Raw genomic sequence first — 27,997 nt, forward strand, 5'->3', positions numbered from 1 at the left:
GGCGGCACTCCCAACATGGCGGCGGCCGGGCCGGCGGCGCGCGTCAGTGGCTCCAGAGCGCTGCGCCCGTCCCGTGCTCTAGCCTCGCGGCTGCAGCGGTGGTTGATGCTGCTGGCGGCGGCGGCGGCGGCGGCGGGGCCCCGGGCGGGCTGCGCGGCGAGGCTGTACCGCGCAGGCGAGGATGCCGTGTGGTTGCTGGACAGCGGCAGCGTGCGCGCGGCCACGACCAACAGCTCGGCCGCGTGGCTCGTGCAGTTCCACTCCTCGTGGTGCGGCCACTGCATCGGCTACGCGCCCACCTGGCGGGCGCTGGCCGCGGACGTGCGAGGTGAGGCCCGCCTTCCGTCCCGGGGCAGAGCCACAGTGGACACAGGTGGCCTTCCCAAGGGCCAGAGGTTCCCCGAGCACTGCTTTGGGAGACCCTGCCCTGGCCTCATCACAGCTGCATCCTTACCCGTCCGTCCCCATCCCATGGCCGAGCCTAGCGGCTGCATCCCGACAATCCTGCATTCCCGTCGGAAGCCCTCTTCCTGGTTTGGTTAGCTGGTCATATGCTTGAGCACCGGAGCCGGGACTTAGACATCCAAACATCCAAAGACTATACTTTTAGGGATCATTTCTGTAGAAACCCACATACGGGGGAGTGCTCAGTAGACGTTTAAAAAGCCTACAGAGCATCTTCTTGGGATACGCCTTGTTCATAGACCGCAGCTTTTAAAGAGATCTTGTAGTTTAGCAAGATCCTGGCATCCTTCCCACACTTGGTTAGCCACGAGTTGTGGATCGGTCCCTATTAGTCTCCTGCCCCAAGTGGCAAAGTTGAAGCCCGAGGCGTTATCAGCCCCCTTCAGCAGCTCCCAGGGGACGTCGTGGATGTGGGCTCTAGGGACTCTTGCAGTCCGGCTCCTTTCCATCACTGGCTGAGGTTTGGCAGGACTGACTTGCTACTGTTGAGCTAACCTCTAATTGCAGGTCTTACTGACTGGAGACCAACAAATCATCCCTCCTCTTGTTTGTAGGCCTTAAACAGTGCTGTAGTTTCCTCTTAAATGTACAAAGACACTTCTGTAAATGTTTCCTTCTCTTGTCTCAGTGTTGAATCATTTTGATTTTATTTATTTTTGGAGACAAGTTTTTTTTTTTTGTTTGTTTTTTGGTTTTTCCCAGGTAGGGTCTCTAGTCCATGCTGACCTGGAATTCACTATGGAGTCTCAGGGTGGCCTCGAACTCACGATGATCCTCCTACCTCTGCCTCTGGAGTGCTTGGATTAAAAGCATGCGCCACCATGCTTGGCCGTGTGCTGCCATGCCTGGCAAGACAAGGTTTTTCTATGTAGCCCAGGCTCCCCTGGAGCTCTCAGTTTTGGGGGCCTCAGTCTCCTGAGTGCTAGGAGTACAGGCTTATGTAGATTCAGATGGATTTGTTCTCTTTGCTGAAATGACAAAGTTTATATAGTGGATTTGTGGGGTTTTGGTGTCTGCTTTTTTTTGTTTGTTTGTTTTTCAAGGTAGGGTCTCGCTGTAGATCAGGCTGACCTGGAATTCACTCTGTCGTCTCAGGGTGGCCTCGAACTCATGGCAATCCCCCCCACCCCCGCCTTACAAGTGCTGGGATTAAAGGCATGCACCACCATGCCCGGCTTTTTTTTTTTTAAGCTTTTTAAAAAAGTAAGTCAGTTCTTTGGTGTCTGCTAGCCAAAAACATGGATGTAAAAAATAATGCACACTGGGCTAATCCCAGCACTTGGAGGCTGAGAGAGGATTGCCATGAGTTCAGGGCCGCCCTGAAATGACAGAGTGAATTCCAGGTTAGCCTGGGCTAGAGCAAGACCCTACTGCAAAAAACTGAAAATAAAAATAAAAATGCAGGTGGCCCTGACAGGACTTTGTGAACCTTTTTGTTTATATTGGTTTTGGTTTTCAGCTTAGTAACTGATACATTAGAGTCATAAACCAGATTTGAATGTTGCAATAAGTTGTTCTATAGTTAAACCAGTATGGGGAGAGTAGTGAGAATTCTCCCTGGAATTTGGCAGGAAGGATAGTTCTGAAAGTGAGACATACCTGATTGTTATGATGTAACTTCATCAAGTCACCTTAAAAGGGCTGGCTGGCTGCCAAGACAAGGCTAGATGCTAGGGCCTGGGACTGGATGGAGGTATGGGTGAAAGTGAGACAGCTGTGACGTGGCCTGACAGGCAGGACAATGGTGAGGAGGTCAGGGAGCAGGGTGCTGAGACTGCCCACAAGAAGGGGGGGGGTCTGTCTACTCAGGACCCCTAGAGATGCTTCTAGTGCTGTGGCTCCCAAAGTAAGTCTCCCGGAGTCTTGGTAGACATGTTGTGAGCCCCAGCTTGGGCTGCTGGGTGGCACCCAAGGTCTTGTCAGCACAAGCCCCAAAGATGAATGATCACTGCTGTTATAAGGGAGCCTAACTGCAAGACATCTGTCGAGGAGAGGAAGGGTGGGGCCCTGCGCCCTCCTTTGTCACATCCTCCATAGAGGAACTGTGAGTGAGGGAGGCTGTGCCCCACTGCAGAGCTCCCTACAGAATGTGGAGAGCACCAGGCCCCCCACCCTCGTCTCCCCTGATTCCCTCAGGCAGGTAAAGCCCCTCCCTGCTCTCTTGAAATAGGACTCAGTGGTTTCCTACAGCTTGTGTCTCCTCTCCCTTTACCACGTGTGGTCTGGGCACAGCTCTGTTCCTTGGCACGAGGTTGTCATGGGTGGGAATCTGGAGCACTCCTCCTGTCACTCCCGATTGGAGTGAGCAGAAAGGAGAGGTGGTCTCCCCCTCAGCCTTCAGCTCAAGGAAACTTCCACTTCCTCAGAGATTCAGGGTAAACTTCAGCTCTTCACTAGCCTTTTTGGGTTTGGGGAAATAATTGTTTTTCCTTATAAGAAGGTGGTTTAACACAAACGGTCCACTGTTCAGTGAAGCCAAAGGCCATTCTGGTATTTATGTGGCTCAGGGCCTGTCACATCTAAGTATCCTGCAAAACAAAACCTGCTGTGTTGCTGATAATCATTTGTTCCGGGTCGTCATGGTCAGCTCAGTCTGTGACGGCAGCTGACACCTGTGCTTGTTCTCTTGGGCACCCAAAGAGCTCTTGGAGACTTGAGAGGATAGGCGTGTTTGAAAGGTGAGCCTGTGTCCCTTTAGGGTCTCTGAGGCCTTAGGGGCCTTCTGTCTCTGTTTCCGTTCACCTTGGAGAGCAGAGTGCTGGCAGAAGCAGGGCAGAACCTCTGCTGTTGTCACAAAACTTTTTGGTGAGGGACACACAGGGTCATAGCAACACGTGGGATGCTGCCAGAGCTATTCTGCAAGGGAGTGCTGAGTCTCATTTTGAAAGTGATGGTGCCTGAGTCCTGTTGAGTAGGACTCTGGCTCCCTGTTTGCTCACTCTTCCCTGTAGAGGACGGCAGGGAGTGGGAGTGGGAGGCACTGAACAGGGAGGGACATGAGTGCAGGCTGTGTGTCCCATAGGTGGAGGACAGAATGCTCAGCTACCGCTGCCAGTTGTCGCCACACTTGCATGCCTCCCCCAACGCCTTGTTCCCACAGAGTCTGGTTTCTGTCTGTTTAGCTAGGACAGAAGCCCTTGGAGATGAAGTAGATTGCTTAGTGTTCCCATGGTACCCATTATCTGTTAGCTGAACACAGGCAGAGAAAGACCTTGGGGTGTAGCAGAGCTCAAGGTCGTGGATCCTGCCAGGTGTTCGCCTGGCTCTGGGTGGAGGTGGCAGGAGAGGGTACAGAGTGAGACACGTTGGAGGCAGCCTCTCTGTGGGCTCTGCTCGAAAGTCTCTGCTGTCACAGCCACATGCCAGCTAGACCCCCAGGGAGTGTATCTCCCCAGGTAGCTGTGACATGTCGGGGCCCTGGCCTGCCCACACGTTCAAGTAGCCATGGACGTCACTTGCCTAAGCAAGGCTGTCCAGACCATCGAGGCCTGTGGTCACTGCAGCTTGTGTGCTGGTGCAGTGGAGCAGACCAGTTGTGGACATTGGAGCTTTACCTGGCTCGGGAGGGTGTGGGGACAGGTCACCTCCACAGTGCTTTCTCTCTTGTCCCTCCCATGGGACACTTTACTGTTCACCAATAGGATTGTTTGTATCACCCGGTGCACCCTTAAATGCTCATGGCCATGTCCAGTTTTGGCTTACCAAAACTGAACTGAGTGCTTGGAACGGTGAACACTGAACCAGGCTGCTTTTAGCTGCAGCTGGAATAGAGCACATGGGTTCCCACACTGACCCTGGGCAACAGGCAGGTGACATATCTGAGCGTTCCTGGTGAAAAGTGGGTTTCATTATTATCTGGCCTCATACATCCACACATGGGGTTTGAACTCAGCCAAGACCTTTGTTCTGCCAGAAGGGGGCCTGCTGCACCTAGAGAGAAAGTTCTGGGTGTCTGAAATGTGGGACAGACTCCAACATAGGCTGACCTTTCACAAGTGTGAAGAAGCCGTAATGGAGCTGAAGCAGCTCCACCTTTCCGTTTAAGCCTTAAGGTTAATTCATTGGTACTGTAATCGGTTTTTAAAACTAATTGATGCTTGACCATAAATCGGGATTTCATATATTTTTCCATTAGAGCATGACAAATAATGGGAAAAGGCTTGATCCTATTAGGCTGAGCAATAGAATTACTTGACAAGCAAATTTGAGATAAATTTTTGTCTGCTGTATTTGGATCTTAATTATTTCACTAGCATTTCTAGGCCCGTCGTACTAAAATAGCTAAGCTGAGTGCAAGAAGTCACTGGTGGTTTGCTTCCCATACTCAATGACAGCCTCCACCCCTTCAGCTGGAGCCTTTTAGCCGGATGTTTAGCTAGCTGATGGCCTTGGCCAGTGGAAGCTGGGGATTTGCCTCAGTTTGGAGCCCTCCTCCTCTCCTTTGTGTGGTGGGCCGAGAGAGGATGCTACTGAATGAGGCGCACGCCGCATACCCCGAAGCCAGCCTTTTCAGGGTTGAGTCTCTTTGGTAAAGGAGACGTTAGTCTTTTGTGCACTGTGAATACCATCCATCTGGTGGCCTCGGCTGCTCAGGGCCCGTGGGCCCAAGTAACCGATGTTCCGTCTGCTGCTTCAACCTTCCCAAGGCGCACAGCCTTAGCTGGCTTCCAGACAAAGGCCTCATGAGATGCCCTTTTCAGTACTCCTTGTTGGGGCCACCTTATCCTGAGTGCAGCTCTGTAGGTGCCCGATGGGTTCACAGGAATCTGAAGCAGCAGCCGGCTGGGCGTGTGTGTGAGGCTCCCACACTGGTGGAACCAGACTTCCCACCAGCACCGGAAGTGAAGATGTTGACTCTGAGTTAATTCTCATAGTTCCCAGGCCTGGGGTAGGCCTGTGGGACAGCAGTGAGCAAAACAGGGAGGTTCCTGTCCTTTAGAGGGAGACCTGACCCATGAGAAATACAGGTGAGATAGGAGGTAACCTCAGGACTGCTGGCTGATGGGGAAGGAGCTGGCCTGGCTCAGGTAGTAGGAGAGGCCTGGCCTTACCCGCCGAGGCTTGTTCCTGAGCTGCCACATGAAAGGACACTGCAAGTGCAAAGACCTGAGGCAGGCGGGAACGGGAATGATACTCAAACCGAGACACAAGTGACCCATCTGTGTTTCGGTTCAGGGTGCTCCTGCTCAGCTCTGTAGCATTAGTTCTTTCCACTTGCTGAGGCGTTGCATAGCTTGGACAGTGGGGGAGCTAAGGGCTCTCCTTTGTAAGCCCCACTTGCTCCCTGCAGTGTTGGAGGGCAAGCTCCATCTGTTGGATGCCAGTGAGGCAGGAGAAAAAGTGAAAGCTGTCTCCACTTGCCTTGCAAGTGTGGTGGCACCTGGAGCCCAACCCCTGAACTCCCCCTGCTTCTTTCCTGGGGTTGAGGTGGCCCAGGGAATAGCTTGCTGCTTTCTCCTAGTGCCTCTGGGAACCAGCAGGCTTCTTGGATCTTGAGGTGTGCAGGTGGGGAGCAGGGGACAGGGAGGACCAGGAATGTCAGGACAGATGGTGGGATAGCTGAGCACAGCCTTCACACAGACAGGGCTAGTGGAGGATTTGGTGAGAGAGGCCAGGGGTCAGTGCCCCAGGCCTGGTCCCAGTGCCTGCACTCAGAGATCATGTGTGGCTGTGATGTCAGATGTGAGAGCTGCTCTTAGAAGTCCAGTTCCTCCAAGTCTCTGAGGTCAGAGGGCATTGCTGGGTAAAAGGCTCATTAGGAAATGACCTAAGTGTTCACTTCATGAGCACTGCTGTCTGGGGCTTAGCCAAACAGTGGCAGCAGGACTGCACCTGTTATCCCAGGGTGACCTTGGGCAAGGAATGAGAGGTGACAGCCAGCCTGCAGCTCTCACTGGCCAACATGAGTGCGTACTGCTTGTTGGAGTCCTCACCCTCATGCATTTGTGTGTCGGGGCAGGCTTTGTGAGTTCCACGTGTGTTTGTGGCTGCCCATGCTTTTGGAACAATTTACACCGTGATCTTAGCCTCGGTGCCAGGCTCAGCCCACCACCTGGCTCACCTGGCTGACTGTCCTCTTGCCTTATTGGTCTCTTGCCAAAAACCGTCACCGCTTTCTTTCTTTCAGTGAGGCTCTGGTCAGTATGAGTGTGCGGTTCCCAGGCCTGCGCTTCTGGCCACGACCGTTTTGTATGGCCAGGCCAGGATGTAGTGAGTCCCATGTTTTTGTGGCAGCAGATACTGTTCCTGTAGCCAGCGGGCAACTCTTGACCCCTTGGATCGTAGGTCTTACTTGCCCTCTCCATCTACGGAAGGAATAGCTGACGTGCAGACTCTCAAAGTAAGTGACTGGCCAGGACACAAAGCTGGACAGCATGGCTACAGAGCCACCTCTTGACCACAGGGTACCTGCTGGGCCCATGGCTCTGCATTGCAGGAGCAGAGGTGGGTATTGAGCCAGGCAGCAGTCAGGAAAGCCTCCCAGGGTGGGCACAATCCTCGGGGGACCTGGAAGGTCACAGGAAAGCTCAGCACAGGAAGCAGAGTGAGGTTCGGGCAGAGGACAGAGGAGGACTGCATTGTGGCCGTGGTAGGCCCATGGAGACTGAGAAGTCACAGAGTTCTTTGCAGGCCCCTTGCTCTCGTGCTGCCTGCTACACAGAGACAGACTGACTCGTTCTTGGGAGCACAGCTCTGTCTCCTGGTTCTCCCTGGCCAGGCTGAGAATCTTGTATCTTGTTAGGGTGTCCCACTGTCAGTGCCCAGTCACTCTCTGCAGAGCTCACCTGGAAAGGCAGCATTCCAACAGGTGTTCACTTACAACCTGCCTAGAGGAGGCAGAGAGGCACTAACCTCCCAGAAAGTCCATGGTGGGACATGTCCAAGGTCCCAGATCCATGGCCAGATGCTGGTTCTGAGGCTCCCTCTCCCTCCCTTGTTTGTCCTGGAGGCCAGTGTCCTCATCTGTGACATGGGTGGGGCAATACAGGATCAAAGTGTCTCGCAAATGTCCCTCACTGAGTGTGCTGCAGGGCTAAGAGGTTGCTCGTGTATTTTGGAGCAGTGCCTCAGTGTGGGTGAGGGATGGACTGGGGCACAAAGCTGGAGAGCAGTGTGGAGGTCTTGTCTGATTGAGGATAGGGTTCAGGTGTTGGTGAGCATCGTGTCTCTGTTCTTAGAGACGGTTCTTCAGTACCTCCACCTTTCAGATGGCAGGAGGCTTCCCAGGCATAGCCAAGAGCTACATCTGAGGCTGATAAATTCACATGCTCCGCAATGCTGAGCTTGACTTGGGGGTTGTTACCAGCCAATCTGTGATCTGGCACTTCAGAAGCTGAGGCAAGAGCATCACAAATTCGAGGTCAGTTTGGGCTACATAGCCAGACTGCTTCAAAAGGCTGGCTATAGTTTGTATTTTGTCCAACACTGTCCGCCCACACCATTGGAGAACCCTCTTTTCCTATGCCCTGTGTTGAGCCACCTTCTGCCAGGGCCTCTGGGAGCTAGAAACCAAGGGCCAAAAAGTAGGTGTCTGGTAGAGTTCCCATGAAGTGCCCAGTGCCAGCAAGCAACCTGAACCACATGGAGCCAGGACCAACGGAGTTGTACCCAGCCCCTTCATGCACGTCCATGAGCGACATATGCTGGAGAAAACTTCTGAAAATCAATGTAGACCACCTAGGCTGTAAGAGTGACTTCCAGGTGAGCCTGAACTAGAGTGAAACCCTACCTCAAAAAAAAAAAGCTAAAAATGTAGGGCAAATCCTGCCTCAAAAATCAGCTCCCTGTCTTTCCCCCTTGGTTCCAGGTTGGTTTGGTCATTTCTGGTAATCCATAGTGTCATTTGTGCCTCATGTTCTTTGATCTTTTTACTCCTATACTCTGCTGGAAGGGGCTTCTCCCCTCCATTTTCTTGAGGTGGGGTTTTGCTAGCCCAGGCTGACCTGGAATGTAGTCTCAGGGTGGCCTCGAACTCACAGCGATCCTCCTACCTCTGCCTCCCCAGTGCTGGGATTAAAGGCGTGCACCACCATGCTCAGCTTGGAAGGTGCTTTAAAAAGAAAGAAAGAGTGTCATGGAAATTCCCAGTTAGCAGAGCAAACCCAGTGGGTTTGTGGGCCAGGGCAGGGTGGTAGGAGTGAGGTATTATATCTGATGCCGGGCTGGGAACTGACGCACTTGGGTTGGGTCTGCCTGCAGAGCACACTGCCTACCTCAGGGTGCCTGCTTCCATGCTGGGCTGTAGGCGGTCTGTTTCAGCCTATTCTGCCATCTGCCTCTAATTGGAGGAGAGTATTAACTGTTCTTCCTCAGTTCTGTGCCATTTGAGACTCTGGGAAGATGTGACCAAATGAGTCAGGAGTCCCTGATTTTTTTCCCCCATGCATTTCAAGTGACCTTGGGACGTGGTTGGTTTTGATTGGGCAGCATCAATATCTGGTCACAGTTTGTGAATGACCTATTTTGTTATTTGCTGTTAGTAAAAGAGAAAGGTGTGTATTACATGCAAGACAGCAACCATGGGAGTGTGTGTGTGTAAGTGTCCTGCGGTGGATGACATTGTTCCCATGCAGGCTCATCTACACAAACAGCCTCTGAAGTTCCCAAGTGTGACTAGCCCTCAGGGGAACAGTTTTGCATGGAGTCTAGCTAGGTTGCTGAAGGGAACAGGACACAGTCATACAGAGCATGCTCAGTAGCCATGACTGGCTGCATGAGCTCCAGTCCAAAGACTGAGCAGCTTCCAGTGGGAGGCAGTACACAGTCACCCAAATGGCTATTCTGTCTTGCATCCTGGTCCATCTTCCAGGATCCTGTATCCTCCCCATCTCTGTGTGCCTACGGGCTCTGCTGCACTGCTGATCCTGTAGAGGCCACCAGGCAGGCCTAAGTGCCCTATGGGTCTGAGCCTGGTAGCTGGAAATGAGTGTGAGTTATGGGTGGTCTAATATTAACACCCCAGACAAAGGGCACGCACCTCTGAGAAGAACCCTGTCAGTTATGCCAGAGGGTGTTGGACATCACCTGATGCTGGTGACTGGAGGGCGAGTGTGTTAGGCACTTTCCACTGCGTGTAGAAGGCAGCTTCCCCTGTGAAGTGTCTGCACTGGAGGGAAATGGAAAGTTAGCATTGGCCATAGTGAGGAAGGCAGCTATGGAAGCATACCTCACCACTTAAAAGTAATCTTCCAAAAGAACCGGGCAAAAATGCCCACTCCACCCTGTTGATGGAAAGGAAGGTACAAGGCAGAGACAGGTGTACAGGCAGGTGTGGTCCTGATGGTGTGAAGAACATGGCTGGCTTGCTGTGATCATGGCAATGTGTGGGTTGGGGAAGAGGAAGAGTCCTTGTGTTTCAGAGAGGCTTGTGAGGAGATTTATGACAAAATGTAACATATCTGAGATCTTTTTGCCCATAATTTGGAAATGGGTGTCAATCTAGACAGAACAAGCTCCACAAGACCTGGAAATTATTGACACTGAAATGAGGGACATGTAGGAGAGGGTTGTCACATTTTTGTTTATCTTATATGATGAAAAGCCTCCAAGATAAAAATGTTAAAAGGGTGGTTAAGATGCTTGCCTGAAAAGCCTAACAACCTAGGTTCACTTCTCCAGTACCCACATAAAGCCAGATTTACAAAGTGGCACATGCATCTGAAGTTCATTTGCTGGGTATGGTGATACGCGCCTTTAATCCCAGCACTCGAGAGGCAGAACTAGGAGGATCACTCTGAGTTCAAGGCCAGCCTGGAACTACTGAGTGAGTTCCATCATCATAGGCTAGAGTGAAACCCTACCTCGAAAAAAAAATAATAATTAAAGATAGGAAAAGGTATTTGAAACCGCTCCTCTTCTGCCCTCTTGGGTGTGTGCGGGACGTCTGGAGTTGCGATGGACAGCACCAGTGCTGACCGCTGGCCCAGCCTGAAGTACCCCTACACCACACCGCCGAGCCCACCCTGCCCCAGTGAGTGCTTGCGGTCCTCAGGTGCATTGGGCTCCATCTAGTCAGTCTGCTAGTGCTGCTGGGAATTCCTGGCCTGGCCACTGACAGTGCTTCTTTTTTCTGCTCTTCCGTCTGTCAGGGGGCCCTTTCACTGGGCCTCCACAGCTTGGCAAGTTGCTGGGTGATGTGCCAGCTCAGCAAAAATGAGTTTGCTCCATTCCCAGTGGTAGAAGACACAGGCTTACCTCTGGGGTGAGGTGTTTCCTAGCTCAGCAAGGAGGGGCAGCATAGGCACACGGGCTGCTGCTTCACGGCAGTTGATGCCCATGTAGATGACCCCTAGGGCGGGATGGATTGGTGCTGGGGCTGCCCTGCTGAATGTCATTTCTGCTTTGCAGACTGGGGTGCTGCCATCCGAGTTGCCGCTCTGGACTGTGCAGAAGAAAAGAATCAGGAAGTGTGCCGGACCTATGACATCCACTTCTACCCCACCTTCAGAGTAAGCCCACAGATCACCTCTTTGTTCCCCCTGTTGAGTCCATGAAGCCTGTGGTCTGGTGGGTCTATTCAGGTCTGTCTATGTAGAGCGCAGCTTCCCCAGTCCTCCCGAGATCCATACAGCCTGCGCGGCCAGTGCTGCTGTATGTGTGCTGGGGGTTTTGCCACTGAATCTCATGCCACTGACCGTGGGCCCTGCAGTGCTGCTGGAACTCCTTTCTTCTAGCACTGCGCTTGGCCCCACAGACAAATGTGTACCTATTGCTTCCACTAGAGGGCAGAGGTACTACCTGTTGGAGGTCTGCATCCTAGTGTGTGTGCACACAAACACATCATGCTGACGTGGACATCGCCAAAAGCGTGTAGCACTTTGGAGATCCTTTCTAAAGAGCCGGAAAGCCTGGCTCTGGCAGCCCGAGGCAGTACACAGAGCTCACTGTGGTGTCACCTGCTTCCCTGCCTGCCTGTCTTCATCTACAGACTGTGCTGCCCTGTCGCCAACTAACCTGCTCTGTACTGTGCTGGCCCAAGGACCAAAGGCCTGGTTGCTCATTCTGCTTTCCAGTCCTGATCTGATGGTGTTATACAGTATTCCTGTTTTGTTTTGCTTCACACCTACGTTAAACTGCTACGTGCCCACGTCTGGGCCTTCTTTCTTGTCGATCCTATGATTCTGCCAAGATCCACCCCACATTGGGTGCCACTGTGGTTCATTGGGTTGGATTGATTGCCCTATAATGTCTCACTGTCATGGTGATCCTGTCTTCCTGGCTTTTGCTATTTGGAACAACACTGCTGTGAACATGTCACTTCTGGGAGGAGTTCCCCCGGGGGTTCCAGGAGGAAGTCCTGGGCCAGAGGATCCAGAGATGAGTGAGGCAGACCCCATAGAGACAGCCCTTCCCATGGTGTGTCACCTCTGCCCATAGAATGTGTGCAGCATGAAGCATGGTGTGGTGTCACCAGTGTTTCCAGGTGACTTGTGAGCACATCTCTGGTGGCCACATGTGTCTGTTTATAGGGCCTCTGTCTGCTCCTTCCTCTTGGTCACTGCTGTTTCTTACTGAGTTCCAGTGCTGTGTGGTGCCATGCATCCTCAGCGCTGAGCTCAGCTGTGAGCTTGGGAATATGTCCCCCAGCTGATAGCTTGTTCACTGTCTTTGATGCCTTCATGTAAGTCAGAATGCTTTCATTTTTCTCAGAGGTGCTCATGCCCCTGTAGATCATGTGTGTCACAGCTGCTCAGGTGCATCTGGATCCTAAGAAGCAGGGGCACATCGTCTCAGTATCCCACCTTATTAACTCATCTTGCTTCTAGTCCTGTTTGGGTCAGAAATATACATAGCAGAATTTGGATTGGAGTTTACTGCAGCAGCTCTAAGCTCCATAGGAACTCAAGTGTCCACAGAAACACAGAAAAATGGCTTGTCTAGTCAGTGTAACATCCGGCAGAACTTGACTGAAGCCCCTGGTTGAGACAGTGTCTTGTTCTTTAAGTATTAAACACGCACAGCCATACCCCAAGGCTGTTTCTTATATGTTGTGTGTTTTTCCTCTAGTATTTTAAAGCATTTGCAAAGGAGTTTACAACTGGAGAAAATTTTAAAGGTAAGGACATAAGCATTGTATTCTAATCTTTTAGAGTGACCTCTTAGACCTGGTGAGGTGGAAGTGGTCTCAGGAGATGGAGCCTGTGGGCCACCTAGCCACTCCAGCTTCAGCAAACTTGTAATAGTGCTGCCTGACTTTCCTTTAAGGGTTCAAACATTAATAGTGTGGTGAGAATTTCTTATGTTGCACTTTGCCTTTCGTGGGAGATGTGTTTGGATGAGTATGTGTGTGTGTATGCATGTATGTATGTATGTACACATGTGTGTGCAGGTACATGTGCACATGTGTGTGAGAGACCAGAGGTTGATGTTGAGGGTCTTCCTCAGTTATTGTCCATCTTCATTGAGGGTTAGGATCTATTGCTGAACAACATGGCGCTCACTGATTTGGCTAGTCCAGCTATCCAGTGAGCCTCAAGGATCTTCTTGTCTCTGCCTTCTCAGTGCTGGGATTAACGGCATTTCATGTGGATGCTGAGGATAGAAACTCAGGATTGCTTCTGTGGTAATCACTTTACCCACTGAGCCATCTCCTCAGCCCTGAAAAACTTCTTTAAGTAATTTTTAGTTTTTATGGAGAGGCTAGAGAAATGGTTCAGTGGGTAAAGGCACTTGCTTGTAAAACCTGTCAGCCTGGGTTCAATTCCCTAGCACCCACATAAAGTGGCATATGCATCTACAGTTTGTTTGCAGTGGTGGGAGGCCTTGAAATGCTCATACTCTCTCTCTCTCTGCTTGTAAATAAATAATAATTTTTTTTTTAATATTGAAAACATGTTAGAGGAAGTACATGGCTGGTGAGTTTTATGAGTGAGCCTGGCCAGAGGAACAATGTCCCAATGAAGACCTGTAGGTGGTCCTCCCACAGGGCATCACCTGGGAGGTACCTGCCATCTTTGGCATTAGCGCTAGATGCTTGTTAATGATGTGGGTGAATTGGATCACTTGGCTTCCTCTCACTGCCATCTTTGTGAGACTTGTCACTTGTCATGTGTCTTGTAGCCTGTCACTCTCACTTTGGTGACTATGTGGTCTCCTCATTGTCACTGTTACCTACCATGCTGTCCTCAGGCCTTGGGGTTGGGCAGGCTGCTCAACAGGAACAAGTACTTGCAAGCAGCCCTGACTCTGGTATACTTCTGCAGGATCTGACAGAGAGCTGCGGACAGTCAGACAGACAATGATTGACTTCCTACAGAACCACACAGAAGGCACCCGGCCTCCGGCCTGCCCACCCCTGGACCCTCTTCAGTGAGTAGCTCCCTTGGAAGGTGACCTGTGGGTTGTGAGTGCAGCTTAGTGGTAGAGCTCAGCACGCGGGAGGCCCTGGTTCAGCCTCTAGCACTGCCCCCCAAAAGTTGCACGATATAGGTCGAGTGTGACTTTTATTTTTATTTTATTTTTTTGAGTGTGACTTAAAATCTCAGTGTGCATAAGGGACGTGAGTGCTGGTGTGACGTGGCGGCTTGCCATCACGGGGAGTGCTGAGAGGGCAGCACGGGTGCTGGCACGCTGTGAAGAGCTTCGCTCTCTCCCCACAGGTCCAGTGACATCCTTTCCCTCATCAACAGCCGTGGTGGCCGGTATGAGGCTATTGTGTTTGAAAGCAACGGCTCCTACGTTGGACGAGAGGTGCTGTTTCGTGTGCTCTGGGGCTGCTCCTGGGGTGGCCAGAGTGGGGCTGTAGTCATGTTCATGGGCAACAGTACTCTGTGTGAGCACTGAGCTTTTAGTTGTCATTAGTTACGGGGTCCTAGTTGTTGTTTTTCAGCTAAGTCACTGGTCTGTAGGAGAGAATGCTGGAGTGTCAGGCTTACATGAGGTCTGTGTCTTCCCTGGAGGCCATTCTTTGTCACACCCTGTTACCAGACTTCCTCACATCTAAGATCTTGGTTCTCCTGTGGAATGTTGTTAGGCTTTGAGGTCACATGTATGGTTTAGAAGCCTTTGGGCATTGTAAAACCAGAGAGAGGAGCAGAGCCCATGTGGCTCAGACTGTTTAATGCTAGATCTTGGAGATGAGAAGAAGGCCTCCTGGCTGTGTGGGCACTCAGTATGATAATGATAATTCTCTAGGTCATGCCGGCAGCTCAGGGGAGGAGGAGGAGTCAGCTTTGTCCCTGGTGGGCACCCTGGAGACGTGGGGTAGGCTGCAGACAGCAGTGTGGTGACCACTTCTGTTGCACGTTGCAGCTCTCCCGGCACCTCACTGGCCCCCCTTGAATTTGGTGGTGCATCGTGCCGCCTTCTTTGTAGTTGGCTGGGACTTCCAGCCAAAGGACCGAGAAACACCAGAGTCTCTTCCCAGCTCCTCTCCTGCTGCAAGGGCCTCCTTGCATGCTGGCTTTCTCAGGCCTGTATGCTCACAAGCCAGAGCAAGGGCTTCTCCTATGGGAAATGGTTGAAGAGAGCTATCTTTTATTTTTATTTTTGAGGTCGGTTCTCACTCAAGCCCAGGTTGACCTGAATTCACTGTGTAGTCTGAGGCTGGCCTTGAACTCATGGCAGTCCTCCTACCTCTACCTCCCAAGTGCTGGGATTAATGGTGTGTGCCACCATGCCCAACAAGAGCTATCATTTTGCAAAGGGTGACTCAAGAATTGGTGTCAAGAAAAGCCACTGTGAGATGTGAGGGTGATCTGGCTGTGACATCTGTCATTCTGTTGATGACCAGGATTGATTCAGCTCATCTGGCTGGCTAGGTGGATGTCCCCTTCCTCCCTCATTGCTCCATGTGTCCCTCCGGCCTTCCCCAAATAGAGGAGGGCCAGTCTTCAGTCAGGGTTCTTTGAGTAGCTGCACTCCCCTGCTAGAACCTCAAACAAGCTTTCAAGAAGAGCCACTGTGCACTTGCTATAATCTCAGCTTACATGTAACCCATGTCTCAACCCAGGAAGTAGATGGCTTTGTTAACATCTAAGCAGAGCTGAGGCTCCACTTGCCATGGTGATGAGCACAGGAAGGAGTTTTCTAGACCCTGAGATGCCACTTCTACCATCTGTCTGTCACCAAGGCCCACCGACTAAGCAGGCTGGATAGGCGTAAATCACTAGCACGTGTGGCCCAAAGCCTTCTGGCTTAAAGCTGGAATGAAGACTTAGCTGCCCCAGGTGCTGTTTATCTCCATACATGGCACATCCCAGCCAGCCTCCTGGAAAAGCACCAGGCACTCTAGCTCAGGCTGACCTGGAATCCCCTATGTAGTCTCAGGCTGGCCTCAAACTCACAGCAACCCTCCTACCTCAGCCTCCCAAGTTCTGAGATTAAAGGAGTGCACCACACACCTGGCTTCAGCACCCTTTTGGGTAAAGAGTGGGCTGTAAGGTGGTAAGTCTGCATGCCAGGCTGCTTTCTGAGAGAACCATGAGGGTAGCATACCTCTCACTCCGCAGGTGATCTTAGACTTGATTGCATATGAAAACATCATGGTGAGCAGAGCCTTGGATGGGGACAGAGCATTTCTAGAGACACTCGGAATTTCTTCAGTTCCTTCCTGTTACTTGATCTACCCAAATGGATCTCATGGACCAGTTACCATGTGAGTGCTATTTAGTTGAAGGATCAGGTGCAGTGTTTGGTGGGAGTGTTGGAAACACATACCTTATTGGAGAGTCCAGTGGGAGGAAGCCCTGTTCCTGATCACCTTCCTCCAGGTCTGTTCTGACCGTGCTCCAGGCTCCAGGGTATTAGCTGCCTGTGGTTGTTCTCACGGGTTTCTAAACAACTCTCAAATGCAGTGGGTGTCCACTGATCCTTCCTATGCCACTCTGGGCTTCTGGACGTGCTCATTGTGGCTAGTGACCATAGGTACCCCATTCCAGATTAGAGGTGGGGGTGGGCAGAGGCAAGCATGCAAGGTCACACATGCGTACAAGGTGTTGCATGTGTCTAGAGTTCCATTGTAGTGGCTGGAGACCCTGGTGCACTAACATTCTCTCTCTCGCTCTCTCACATTAAAAAAAAAAAAAAAAAAGGCCAAGCATACACAACTTTAATGCCAGCACTCAGGAGGCAGAGGTAGGAGGATCGCTGTGAGTTCAAGGCCACCCTGAGAATACAGAGTGATTTCCAGGTCAGCCTGGGCTAGAGTGCCTCAAAAACAACAACAACAACAACAAAAACCCTTGACCCCAAGATCACAGAGATTTTTGGGATGGCCACCAAGTCCCCAAGAAGTGGCCCTGACAGCAGCCTGAATAGCTGTGGTTATCTGAATAACTATTGTATTCTGAAGATAGATGTTCATGCAACACCAGGAGCATTGCGTGTCCAACTTCCCAGCACCAAGTTGCGTCAGTACTTTTATGCATACCCATATCACTTTCTATGAGGAAATGACACTGAGCTCTGGACACACTGGTGTCTCCTGGTCTACAGTGGGAGTGCTCTGTCGTAGGGTCTGCCATGTGCCCACACTGTGCTGGGTGGCCCAGCAAAGAGCAGAGAGCTCAGCAGTGGGGGTGGGGGCCCAGGCCTGGCTCCAGATGTAGCTCAGCTGGCAGAGCAGCGTGGTGGCAAAGGCTCTCTAGCACAGAGGAATCAGTCAGGATAAAGCTGATCTTGGCAGATGCTCAAACCAGCTTTACAAATGTCTTAAGGCCCCAGAAAGCACATAGACTTCGTTGTACTCACTGCAGCTGTCACACAGCAGTTACTTGGATCTGGTGCTCTTGTCTTCTCATCTCAGGTGGGAGGGCGGTTTCTGAGGCCAGCATCCACCACCACCTCTGTTCTCTGGGTCCCTAGTATGTGCCTGGAGTGAAAGGGTGGAAGGGCCGGAGAGCTGTCTTGCAGACTGGGAGTGGAGGCATCCTGAACTGGCCTGGGGTGGTGTGGTTTTAGTGGTCACTCACAAAAGCAGCTCCTGGCATGGCATCCCATCTCTCCCTCTTTTCACACAGTGCAAAGCCTCTACGAGCATTTTTCTCCTCTTATTTGAAATCATTGCCTGGTGTTAGAAAAAAATCACTTTCCTTGCCTGAAAAACCCAACAAAGAAGAAAACTCAGAGATTGTGATTTGGAGAGAATTTGATAGGTAAGTAGTCAAGTAAAACTGAGGCCAGGGTGTGAGGGTAGGGCAGGGGACCTTGGGCTGTGGCCCGAACAAGATGAGAGAGACTTTTTTACCCTGCCTGGCTTCTCTGTCTCAGGACCAAACTATACACGGGGGACCTGGAGTCGGGGTTGCACTACCTGCTGAGGGTGGAGCTGGCTGCCCACAAGTCCTTGGCTGGAGCCCAGCTGAAGACACTCAGGGACTTTGTGACGGTCATTGCCAAGGTATGGGTGATTCTGCTTTGGCTATGGTGCTGAGCCCTCTGCTGGGGTCAGGATGTCTGTCTGCTGATGTGGGGATTGATCAGCTTAAGCTAGATGCTTACTGTGAATAAGTTTTCTAAAATTTATTCAAGTGTTTAAAAACAAATTTATGTTGGTAAATTGATAGTGGTACTTTGTAACTAATACAGAAAAATATAATTAACATAGCCTTTACTTTGCACATGTAATAAGAGAACCACCTCCAATAGAAATTCCCTACAACGGAGGGTAGAATCACTGGTTTCTTAGCTGCATGCTTCTCCAGGCTGTTGGTTTTCCATTCAGCCTCATGGCTCTGTGATGTCACCAGTTGTGACAGGCCCTTGTTCCCACATACTTTATTGATCTGAGACCCACTGGGAGAAGCTGTTAAGGTTGTGCAGTTAAGAGGAAGGCAGGATAAGTAAGCAGGCAGTGCCTCGTCATGGGCCAGGAGCTCTTCGTAACTTGGTAACGTACCATGATGTGCCTGGAGATCTGACACCATGAAGTAGCCATGTGGTCTAAGCTAGGCACAGAGCATAGATGGGCAAAATGTAGAGAGCAGGTTGCTGTCCAGATTTCTGCCCTGTAGGGCTTGAGGTTCTCAGGCCCTTTCCATAGGGACCCTAGTTCTTGGAAAGCCTCTCCATTATAGGCTGACCCCAGGTTGAATCCATTTCCCTAGTGGGCTGCTTGGGACGGGCCATAGTGGGCTCTGCCACTGGGTCATAGCCCCAAGACCACTCTTGGTTTTTGGAACATGGTGGTACTTTTTCTGAGCATTTCTCAGGGTGGGTCCTTCCTTGCTTAGCTGTTCCCTGGCCGGCCACCAGTCCGGAAGCTGTTGGAGACTCTGCAGGAGTGGCTGACCAATCTCCCATTGGACAGGATCCCCTACAAGGCAATCCTCGACCTAGTCAACAATAAAATGCGGGTGAGTCCCAGCCCCTGCCAGGCCACATGCACTGACACACTCCACTCTCCTCCGCCTAGCATGCCTCTTCCTACTGCCTGGGCCTAAGATCTAGAGTGTGCAGCAAGGACGATGAAAACACTTATCTGTAGGCAGTTGTCATGGCCTTGCTGTCAGTTCTGGGCATCCACAGCACAGGCCTCTCTGTGTGCAGCTCTGGTCTCCCTGCCTGCAGAAGACTCTGTTTTCCTTTGTAGAGAGGTATCCTTCTGCTGTGTGAAGAAAACCCTGTTCTGGGGCTACAGAGATGGCTCAATGGTTAAGGCATTTGCCTGCAAAGCCCAACAACCTGAGTTTCATTCCCCAGTACCTACATACAGTGGTGCATGTATCTGGCAATTGCAGCGGCTAGAGGCCCTAGTACACATTTTATCTTTATTTTTGTTTCTCTTCTCTCTCTGCTTGCAAATAAGTGAATAAATAAATTATATATATCTCCCTGTCTTATGTGTAGGGAAGCCCCTTTCTTCCTGTATGGAGAAGCCCCAGTCCCTCTACTTGGAGAAATGCCAGTCTCCCTATGTGAAAATGACCCATGATTTTTATTGATGGCTATAGGTTTTTTTTTTTTCTTTGTATGTCGTGTAGGCTGCCTTCAAACTTGGTTTTCTAGCTTCCATCTTATGAGTACTAGGATTATAGGTAGGCAGTAAAGAGGTTTTAATCAACATACGTCTTTGTAACCACCTCCCCAACCAAGGCAGAGAGTTTTCTATAGTTGTCTTGTATTCTTTGTGGATTTTTTCCCTCAGATTTCTGGACTCTTCCTTACCAACCAAATAAAGTGGGTGGGATGTCAAGGAAGCCGACCAGAGTTAAGAGGCTACTCCTGTTCCCTCTGGAAGCTGTTCCACACTTTGACCGTTCAAGCCTCGACCCATCCAGAAGCACTGGTTGGCACAGGTAAACCATGCTTTTAGCCAAGTGGGCACTGGTTGACATTACACATTTATTGTGCTGGTGCATATCATATGCCACCAGGAGTGCCTGCTTGGGTTTGTCTTGCTAAGTACCATGTCATCCAGGTGCTGGGGGGGTGGAGGGACATAGGAGGACAGAGGTGAGTATCTCTTCAGAATGCACAAAGGAGCACAACCTGCTCATTACTCTGGGGAGCAAGAGAGGAGCTTCCATTCTTCTTAACTTGCAGACATGTGTATGGCACACCTGCCAGAGAGATGTCACAGAGAATACAGGAATCAACTAGGAATTTCTTTGCAGTGTAAATCCCCATCATTTGCTTAGAAAAAGAAACAAATAGGGCTTGGGAAATGGCTTAACAGTTAAGGCACTTGCCTGCAAAGCCTGAGGACTCTGGTTCTATTCCCCACGACCCACGTAAGCCAGATGCACAAAGGGGTGTATACGTCTGGAATTCATTTGCAGTGGCTAACATACCCTGGCGTGCCCATTCTCTCTTCCTCTTTCTCTCTATCTGCTTCTTCCTCTCTCTCTCTCAAATAAATAAATAAAATATTTTTTAAAAGGAAACAGACTAAATGCAGCCTATTTAGAGAAGTATATTGCTTTTGGATTGTTATAGAAGAAAATGTTAAGCAGCCACCTTCATGGTCTCAATTTCTCTAGTCAGGATTCTGAGTATGGCTTAATGGATCCTGAGCTTGAGGTTAATGGGGTGTTTATTCAGTTTGCAGCACACTCACTTCTCAGCTCTCTCAAGGGCTAATTTTTTTTTTTTTAAGGTAGGGTCTTGCTCTAGCCCAGGCTGACCTAGAATTCACTATATAGTCTCAGGGTGGCCTGAAACCCATGGCAGTCCAACTACCTGTGCCTCCTGCGTGCTGGGATTAAAAGTGTGCACCACCATACCTGGCCTTTTTTTTTTTTTTTTTAACATTTATTTATTTGAAAGAGAGAAAGAGGCAGATAGATTGAGAGAGAGAGAAAATGGGTGTGCCAGGGCCTGCAGGCGCTGTAAGTGAATTCCAGATGCATGTGCCACCTTGTGCATCTGGCTTACATGGGTCTTAGGGAGTCGAACCTGGGTCCTTTGGCTTTGTAGGCAAGCATCTTGACTACTAAGCCATCTGTCCTACCCTATTTTTAAAATGTTTTATTTTATCTTTTTATTTATGAAAGAATGGGCTTGCCAGGGCCTCTAGCACTACAAACTCTAGATACATGCGCCACCTTGTGTATCTGGCTTACATGGGTTCTGGGAAACCAAACCAGGGTCCTTAGGCTTCACAGACAAGCACTTTAACTGCCAAGCCATCTCTCCAGCCTTCTCAAGAGCTATTCTTGCTGGCTGCTTCCTCGAGATCCTCAGGTTCCTGTTGGGTACTGACCAGAGACCACTCCCCATCCTGTGGGAATCTGCTGGTGTCAAGCCTCCATTTTTCTTGTTCATAATTGCTGAGCCAGCTGTTTGGTCTGGGTTTGGCTGGGTGGATCTTCTGTTTCTGAGCAGGGGCTTGCTTTTGCAGGCATCTGGTGGTAGTGGGCTATCCAGGGTGTCTTGGTGTCTTGCACTTACTGCAGCAGGCCAGCCCCATCTTCCCACCACATGGCTCCAGGGTCAAGAAGGACCAGCACATTGTCACACAGCCTCACTTCAGCCACATCATGTTTGTCCAGACTGAACTCAGGGCCAGGGAAATGGGTTCCACTCAGAGAGGCATCCAAATCACATGTTTGGGTTGGAGGTTCTCTTCAGGGTGTGGGCTACTGCTTCTCAGAGCGAGGAGCAGGAGGAATTGGTCTTAATGAAAAAAAGAGGAGTGGGTTCCGGAGAGGAACTTTGGGAACTGCTCAGACACTGAAATCAGTCCCACAGTGCCGTGTGATTGAACTTAGCCACTGGTCAGACCCACTTCTGAAACACTTCTGAGTACCAAGCCTGTGTGTATGTGGGTAACATTCTGGTGCACCATGCTCCTGCTCCCGTGGGCTCCTGGGAACACCACTGGGGAGGAATATGTGGAAGGCAGTGTGCAGGTGGCCAGGGACACAGAACCGAGCCTCATGGTGAGATCGTAAAGGTCATGTGTGGCAGCCCACATCCAGGCAGTTGTAGCACTCTTGCTTCCCCATCAGCACAGCCAGACACAGGGCCCTCGAGGAGCAGTTTCCTGCCAAAGGAATTAGGTCATGCGAGGCATGGGATTAAGTCTTGGAGGTTTTCTTCCCTCACTGCGCATTTAAACCCCGTCTACTGAAGCGCTGGCTGTGCACTCTAGCCCTCCCCCAGGTAGAGGTTTATGGTTCTTGTCCACTTTAAAGATTAGGGCCAGAGCATGCAGCGGTTTGGTGGGCAAGAAGAGGGGGATTACCACAACGTGAGGCAGATGTCTGGAGATCTCTCCATGGGGAGAGGAGTCCAGGCAGGCTGGATCACAAGACCAGCGTGTGCATTTCACACTGCATTGCCCATTCACCTGTGAGCACACCCTAAACCAGCAGTATGCTGAGTTCCATTTCTGAGGGTTCTGGTATAAGGCTTAGAGTCTGACAGATGCCTAGGCCAGGTGCTGTTGAGAAGCAAACACCTGTCATGAGCTGCCATGAATGGAGACAGATTCCCCTTTGACTCTTTTGCAGTCACTTTGCTGCCTGCCATTGGGGGCTGTCAGGTAGCTGGCTCTTTCCCTCACTTGCATGCTGTCTGCATCGGGGTGCAGCTCAGCCCTGTGCCAGCTCTCTGTCCATCATGCTCTTGGCTCTGAAAGTTTACTTCTGAAAATGCTGTGTTCATTCTCAGTGTCTGCTCAGCTGCTCCTGTCCTGTGTGTACCTGTTTTACACATAGTGCTGTGAGCCCTGGCCCCAAGTTCAGGGCTTAAAAAAAAAAAAAAACACCAGCAATCAGGTGGCTTACCCCTATAATCCAAGAGTTCAGTAGATCTGCCTCAAGTTCAAGGCCATCTGGAACTATATAGCAAGTTCTAGGCCAGCCTGGGCCTTATAGTAAGGCATTGCTTTAAAAAAAAATTAATTAAATAATAAAAAAGCAACACCATTTAGGGAGGCTCAGCCCTTTTTAAAGCATGTGGGCCTTTGTCAGCCTGCCACGCTGCCCATCCTCCAAGAGCAGTCCAGGCAGCTGGCTAGTTGGTAACTTGCTGCCGTTCACCTGCCAGAGGAAGGTCATCCACAGGTATGTTTGCTCTCGAGCATGTGTTCAATAGATTTGGAAGCTTGACAGCTCCAGGCTCAGTCAGCAGCTTGTGTGCCCTGGCACTACCTTTGGGAGTCACTCATAAGGTAAGATAGAGCTCACATAGCTGGGAGACGCTGAGGGACACCTAATCTTTTGGATTTGGTTGCCTCTGGGTCATGAGGTCAGGGCTAGAGACAACAAGGAGCATGATCAAGGGTGTGAACACATCCCTTTTAAGGAGCATGATCGGGGGTGTGAACACATCCCTTTTAAGGGCCTGTGAGAACCACAGCATTTGAGTACTTGGTGCTCATTCCTCTCTTAGCTCTCAACTCCCCATTGTAAATGTGCCCCCTGTGTGGAGTGCTGGCCATTGTCCTGTTCTGTGGGAACATCTCTCACCACTTCCAGTTGTAATGGGGGGGGGTGTGGAAAAGCTGCCTCCTGTCTGTACCTCTCCTCTTTGGGGTCACTTGGTGACTTAGGCTCAGAGCACCAATGGCCCGTCTTCCTTTTGCAGGATTTGAAGATGACCCCCAGGTCGTGCTGCAGACCATGAGGAGGTACATTCACACTTTCTTTGGGTGCAAAGAATGTGGTGAGCATTTTGAGGAGATGGCTAAGGAGTCCATGGATTCTGTGAAAACCCGAGACCAAGCAGTTCTGTGGCTCTGGAGGAAGCACAACGCAGTGAACAGCCGCCTGGCAGGTGAGGGCACTGCGCATGCCCAATTCCCTGGCCCTATAGAGCAAGCGGCCTTGAGCCTGGGGGAAGAGGGGCCGGTACAGTGATGCCATTGGAGGTGCCCTGGTCACATCTCCTGGGCTAGTAATGTTGGCTCCTTTGTGTCATTCTCTGTCCTGTGTGACATGGCTTCCCTCCCAGGCTACTGGATTCTTGGCTTTCCAATTTGTCTTCTGTTTTTGGGGTTTCTGGCTCTCATGGAAACCAAAGGGGCTCTCTCTTCCTTCATCCCTATCCTCTGCTCTTCCTCCCACCCCTAGTAATTCTCACAATGGAAAACCGTGGATAGAATTTTTGATAAGGCATGTTAGTGTCTTTAAAACCTGTTCTCAGACTGTAAAGCAACCCTCTAGATGTGATTTTCTGTTAAGAAAACGAAATAGGGCATTGTAATTCTCAGAGTTAAGTAATTCCAACTATGCCAGAATCGATGGCAGATTAAAATTAGGCTTAAGAATAATTCCACTGAGAAATAGATTTAATAGAGACGAATGGAAAATGTCACTAAACTATTGGTTTTCGTTTAATCCACCGTATTATAAAACATATTACAACTAAAGCACTAAAGAAAATTGGTTTTTCTTGGCACTAAGAGCAGACGGCGCCTTTCGTGTCACTGGGATTTGCTCCGTCTCAAGGCACTGCTAGTGTGGTGGCTTTGGTGTGGGGATTTCTTTCTCCCTAATGCCTTCTGGGTCTTTCTCCTCCTTCCTTTCTACCTCCCCACAACCTGAGGTGCTTGGCTTTGAAGCAGCCAGAATAAGACACCAGCTGGGCCTGCCTGGCCCAGGAGCCCTGTGGTCAGCATCCTGCGGCCCAGTGCTATGCTGTTGCTCCCCAACTTTTTCCCTGTCTCCATCCTCACCACTAGCCTAGGATTGGAAACCTCAACTCCTCAGCCCCCTGGAGATTAGACCTGGACTCCTGCTGAGTGCCCACCCTGTAGTTTGCATCTTTGGTCTTTGGAGGGGTCTGGCAGCTTTTCATGGGTCTCAGTATGAATCCATCTAAGTCTTCCACTAGGCAGCACCTTCCAGGAAGTACAGGCTGTCCTGGTCTCATCCCCTTATCCCCACTGTGTGTCTGATGTCCCCCAAACAAAAGTGGGTCTACTTGCACTTACCTCTGTGGCATTAGCAGGTCGATTCTGGGCTAGCAGAGAGATCTGGAGCTGGACACAACCATGGACTGCTCACACATTGCTAGAGAGAGGACAGTAGCTCATAAATACATGCTCCTAATGTAGAAAATCCCCTGTTGTGCCCCATTTAGTTCTCCCATGTAGATGGTTGCCAAGTTCCCAGGCTGGCCTGGTACCTCACAGCAGCCCTGCCAGTTTTTTTTTAATTTTGTTTATGTTTATTTATTTGAGAGTGACAGAGAAAGAGGCAGAAAGAGAGAGAGAGGGAGAGTGAGCGAGTGAGAGAGAGAGAGGGGGTGGGGGGGAGAATGGGCGCACCAGGGCCTCCAGCCATTGCAAATGAACTTCAGATGCATGCGCCCCCTTGTGTGTCTTGCTTACGTGGGTCCTGAGGAATCAAGCCTTGAACCGGGGATCCTTAGGCTTCACAGGCAAGTGCTTAACTGCTAAGCCATCTCTCTAGCCCCCTGCCAGTTTTTATTGATCCAAGGACTAAAGAAGCAATAGAGAGGTGGGAATCACACCCTTGTCTATGGAGAATGCCTTTCTGAAGGTGGATGGGCAGCACGTGTCTAAAACCTCATGAGAGGCCTTGGGTCGTGCTTCTAGTCAGCCAAGGTGTGAAGCTGTGTGCTGGGGGGTGTACACTGCAGAGTTGTCACCCTGCTGTGCAGTGATCAGATGAACAGTGGGAACTTGGGAGGGTCCTGTGCTACTAATGAGAAATACCATGGTTGGGTAGAAGTGACCAGGAAGCACATGCAGTGGGACAGAGCTGTGTGCCCACTGTGCAGGGACAGTGTAGGGCTCTTCTCCTGGGGGGTGTCTGTAAGACTTCATGAGGACCCCACACTTTCCTTTTGGGAAACCTGGCCTAATTGTGTCATTCATGACGTGTTGCCAAGGTCTTTCAGGGAATGTGGGCAGGGCTAGGTCATGAGTGTTGTAAGTGTCCAGCCAGGATTGTTCCTGGCAGTGGGGGAGGGGGGACTCTGAGAGCTGGTGACCTCATCAAGGAAGGCATATGTAAGAACTGTATGCACTCCATGCAGGAGGGAAGAAGGCAGGTGGCTCACAGTAGGGTTTAGTCAGGTGAGTAGCAGGTAGAGCCCAACCGACATGCAGGGTCTTTCCTTTGCATGCAGACAGGGGAGCCTGCCAGAGAGAAGGAGGCACGCATTGGGGGCCCAAGAGGACTGCTTGCAGCCAGTGGGAGAGGGAACCATCTGGCCTATGTGGAGATGGGGTGGGGGCAGGGATGTGGGCTACGGTGGGTGGGTGTGGGAGGCTGAGCATCCTGTGGCTGAAAAGCCTTCTCCACTGTGGCTCTCCTCTTGCCTCCCTCCTAGGCCATCTGAGTGAGGATCCCAAGTTTCCAAAGGTCCCGTGGCCTACTCCAGACCTGTGCCCAGCCTGCCATGAGGAAATTAAGGGCCTGGACAGCTGGAATGAGGGTCACGTGCTCACATTCCTGAAGCAGTACTACAGCAGTGACAACCTAGTGGACAAGTATTCAGCAGACCTGAGTAATCCCAGTGACAGAGGAGCCCTGCCCCGGGGCCAAGAGGAAGGCGAAGGACTTACTGCTCCAGGGAAGTCCTGGAGAGACAGAGGTGCTGAGAGCTTCCATCCACCCCATGTTCTAGGCCCGAGAACCACCCTTCCTGAGAGCTTGCACCACAGGCTGGACCTGAGGCTCCAGAGCCCCCGTGGGCCTGGAGCCCATGAGGAGGCCGAGGCAGCTGCACCCTTTCTGGGGATTGGCTTCTCCAGCCTGGACATGAGCCTGTGTGTGGTGCTGTATGTGGCCTCGTCCTTGTTCCTGATGGTCATGTACCTCTTCTTCCGAGTAAGGTCCAAGCGGTGGAAAGTCCGGCTCTACCACCCGTCTGTGTAGTGTCAGGGCATCCTCAAGCCTTTTGAGAGCTGCCCACACACCTGCAGGACTTTGACACTGAGATCAGGGACTTTGTAAACAGCCAAGCATTGTCTCTTGGAGGGCCTGAAACATTCTTTCCTAGCACCTTGACCTTGCCTTCTCTAGCTTCCATGTCAAAAGACTTGAGTGTGTTTGCCTTTGGAGGACAGGAGGAGGAGGCAGGTTCAGCATAGCCATTCCTGCTCCAGTTCAGCTCCTGGGCAGAGCTCCTTCCATAAGGCCATGCGTGCTTCTGCATTTGGATGCCTCCCCCCACCCCCAGGCAGTGTCATAAGTGACAGCAGAGCCAACTCAGCTGTTCTTAGCCATCAGTGACTTATGCTTTTTGCTGTGTGGCTATCCCTGTATAAGCCAGAGACATTTTCATGGGAGCTCAGGGTGCTCTGGGGTGGAGCAGAAAGGTCTGGTCATCTTGTGCCCTGTGGGACATTCTGCTCTGTCTAGGAGATTTGAAGGCTGGTCGGTATAGGGCCCAGGTGAGCTACTCTGTGACTTCTTTTTATCTCAAGAAGCAGCCCAGAAACTGTGGGGAGGGTATCTGGGGCTTGGAAGGGGCCAGGTAGTAGCAGTGCCTTTTGGTTTATCTGGTGACAAGAAATTAGGAGGACCGTCTCCATGTGGCTGTGGTGCAGCCCTGGGACCAGTGGCGGTGCTGAGTTAGGAGGCTGTTTGAGGTGGGCACAGTCCCTAGGAGGCCTCTAAGACTTTCTGTCATCTGTGTGTCATCCACACTGTAGAAGGTGCTGGTGGAGGCACAGGACTCAGGGTGCTGAGGTAGTTGGGGGAGGAGCTGTAGGCGGTGGAGGGCCTGCATACAGGCCTCCTTCACCTGAAGCTGTGGAGGGGGCCCCAGGTCTTGGGGGTGATTTTTTTTCACATCAACAAATTTAAACACATTACTTTTAAAGACCAACATAATGAGTGGTAAATTTGTACCTGAAGTCTCCAAAATATAGGAAAGAAGGAAGGAAGGAAGGAAGATAAGAAAAAAGGAAAGGAAAAGTCAAGTATACAATTTCTGGAAATTTTTTTTTTAGGCAGGGTTTCCCTCTAGCCCAGGTTAACCTGCAGGTGTATAGCCCAAGCTGGCCTCAAATTCATGGCAGTCCTCCTACCTCAGCCTTCTGGCATTAAAGGCCTGCACCAGCATGCCCAGCCTTTTTTATTTTTTACTTTTGGTTTGTATGTGTGTGGCATGGTGTGTGGGCACGTGTGGGTGTGCACATGCATGTGCTCATGCAGCGTCGCATGCACTC

The 27,997-nt window shown here is 51.0% G+C and overlaps 1 protein-coding gene across 1 annotated transcript; it reads left to right on the forward strand.

Moving 5' to 3' along the window:
- Qsox2 (quiescin sulfhydryl oxidase 2) lies at positions 1-27,806 on the forward strand. The gene is made up of 12 exons (XM_004654082.3): positions 1-328; positions 10,813-10,913; positions 12,472-12,520; positions 13,668-13,773; positions 14,064-14,154; positions 15,915-16,060; positions 17,424-17,558; positions 17,674-17,803; positions 18,636-18,758; positions 19,550-19,700; positions 23,437-23,625; positions 26,152-27,806. The coding sequence occupies exons 1-12, from the start codon at positions 16-18 to the stop codon at positions 26,697-26,699; spliced, it is 2,082 nt and encodes a 693-aa protein (XP_004654139.2). The 5' UTR covers positions 1-15; the 3' UTR covers positions 26,700-27,806.
- The last annotated feature ends 191 nt before the right edge of the window (positions 27,807-27,997 follow it).

Source organism: Jaculus jaculus, chromosome 1 (assembly GCF_020740685.1).
Source record: "Jaculus jaculus isolate mJacJac1 chromosome 1, mJacJac1.mat.Y.cur, whole genome shotgun sequence".
Classification (NCBI taxonomy): domain Eukaryota; kingdom Metazoa; phylum Chordata; class Mammalia; order Rodentia; family Dipodidae; genus Jaculus; species Jaculus jaculus.

Bases quoted from the DNA above. Each gene is read 5' to 3' on its own strand.
- Qsox2 (XM_004654082.3), top strand. From the start codon at position 16: ATGGCGGCGGCCGGGCCGGCGGCGCGCGTCAGTGGCTCCAGAGCGCTG. The intron at 19,701-23,436 runs GTAAACCATGCT...TTCCTTTTGCAG, and splicing joins AGAAGCACTGGTTGGCACAG to GATTTGAAGATGACCCCCAG. The intron at 23,626-26,151 runs GTGAGGGCACTG...CCTCCCTCCTAG, and splicing joins AGTGAACAGCCGCCTGGCAG to GCCATCTGAGTGAGGATCCC.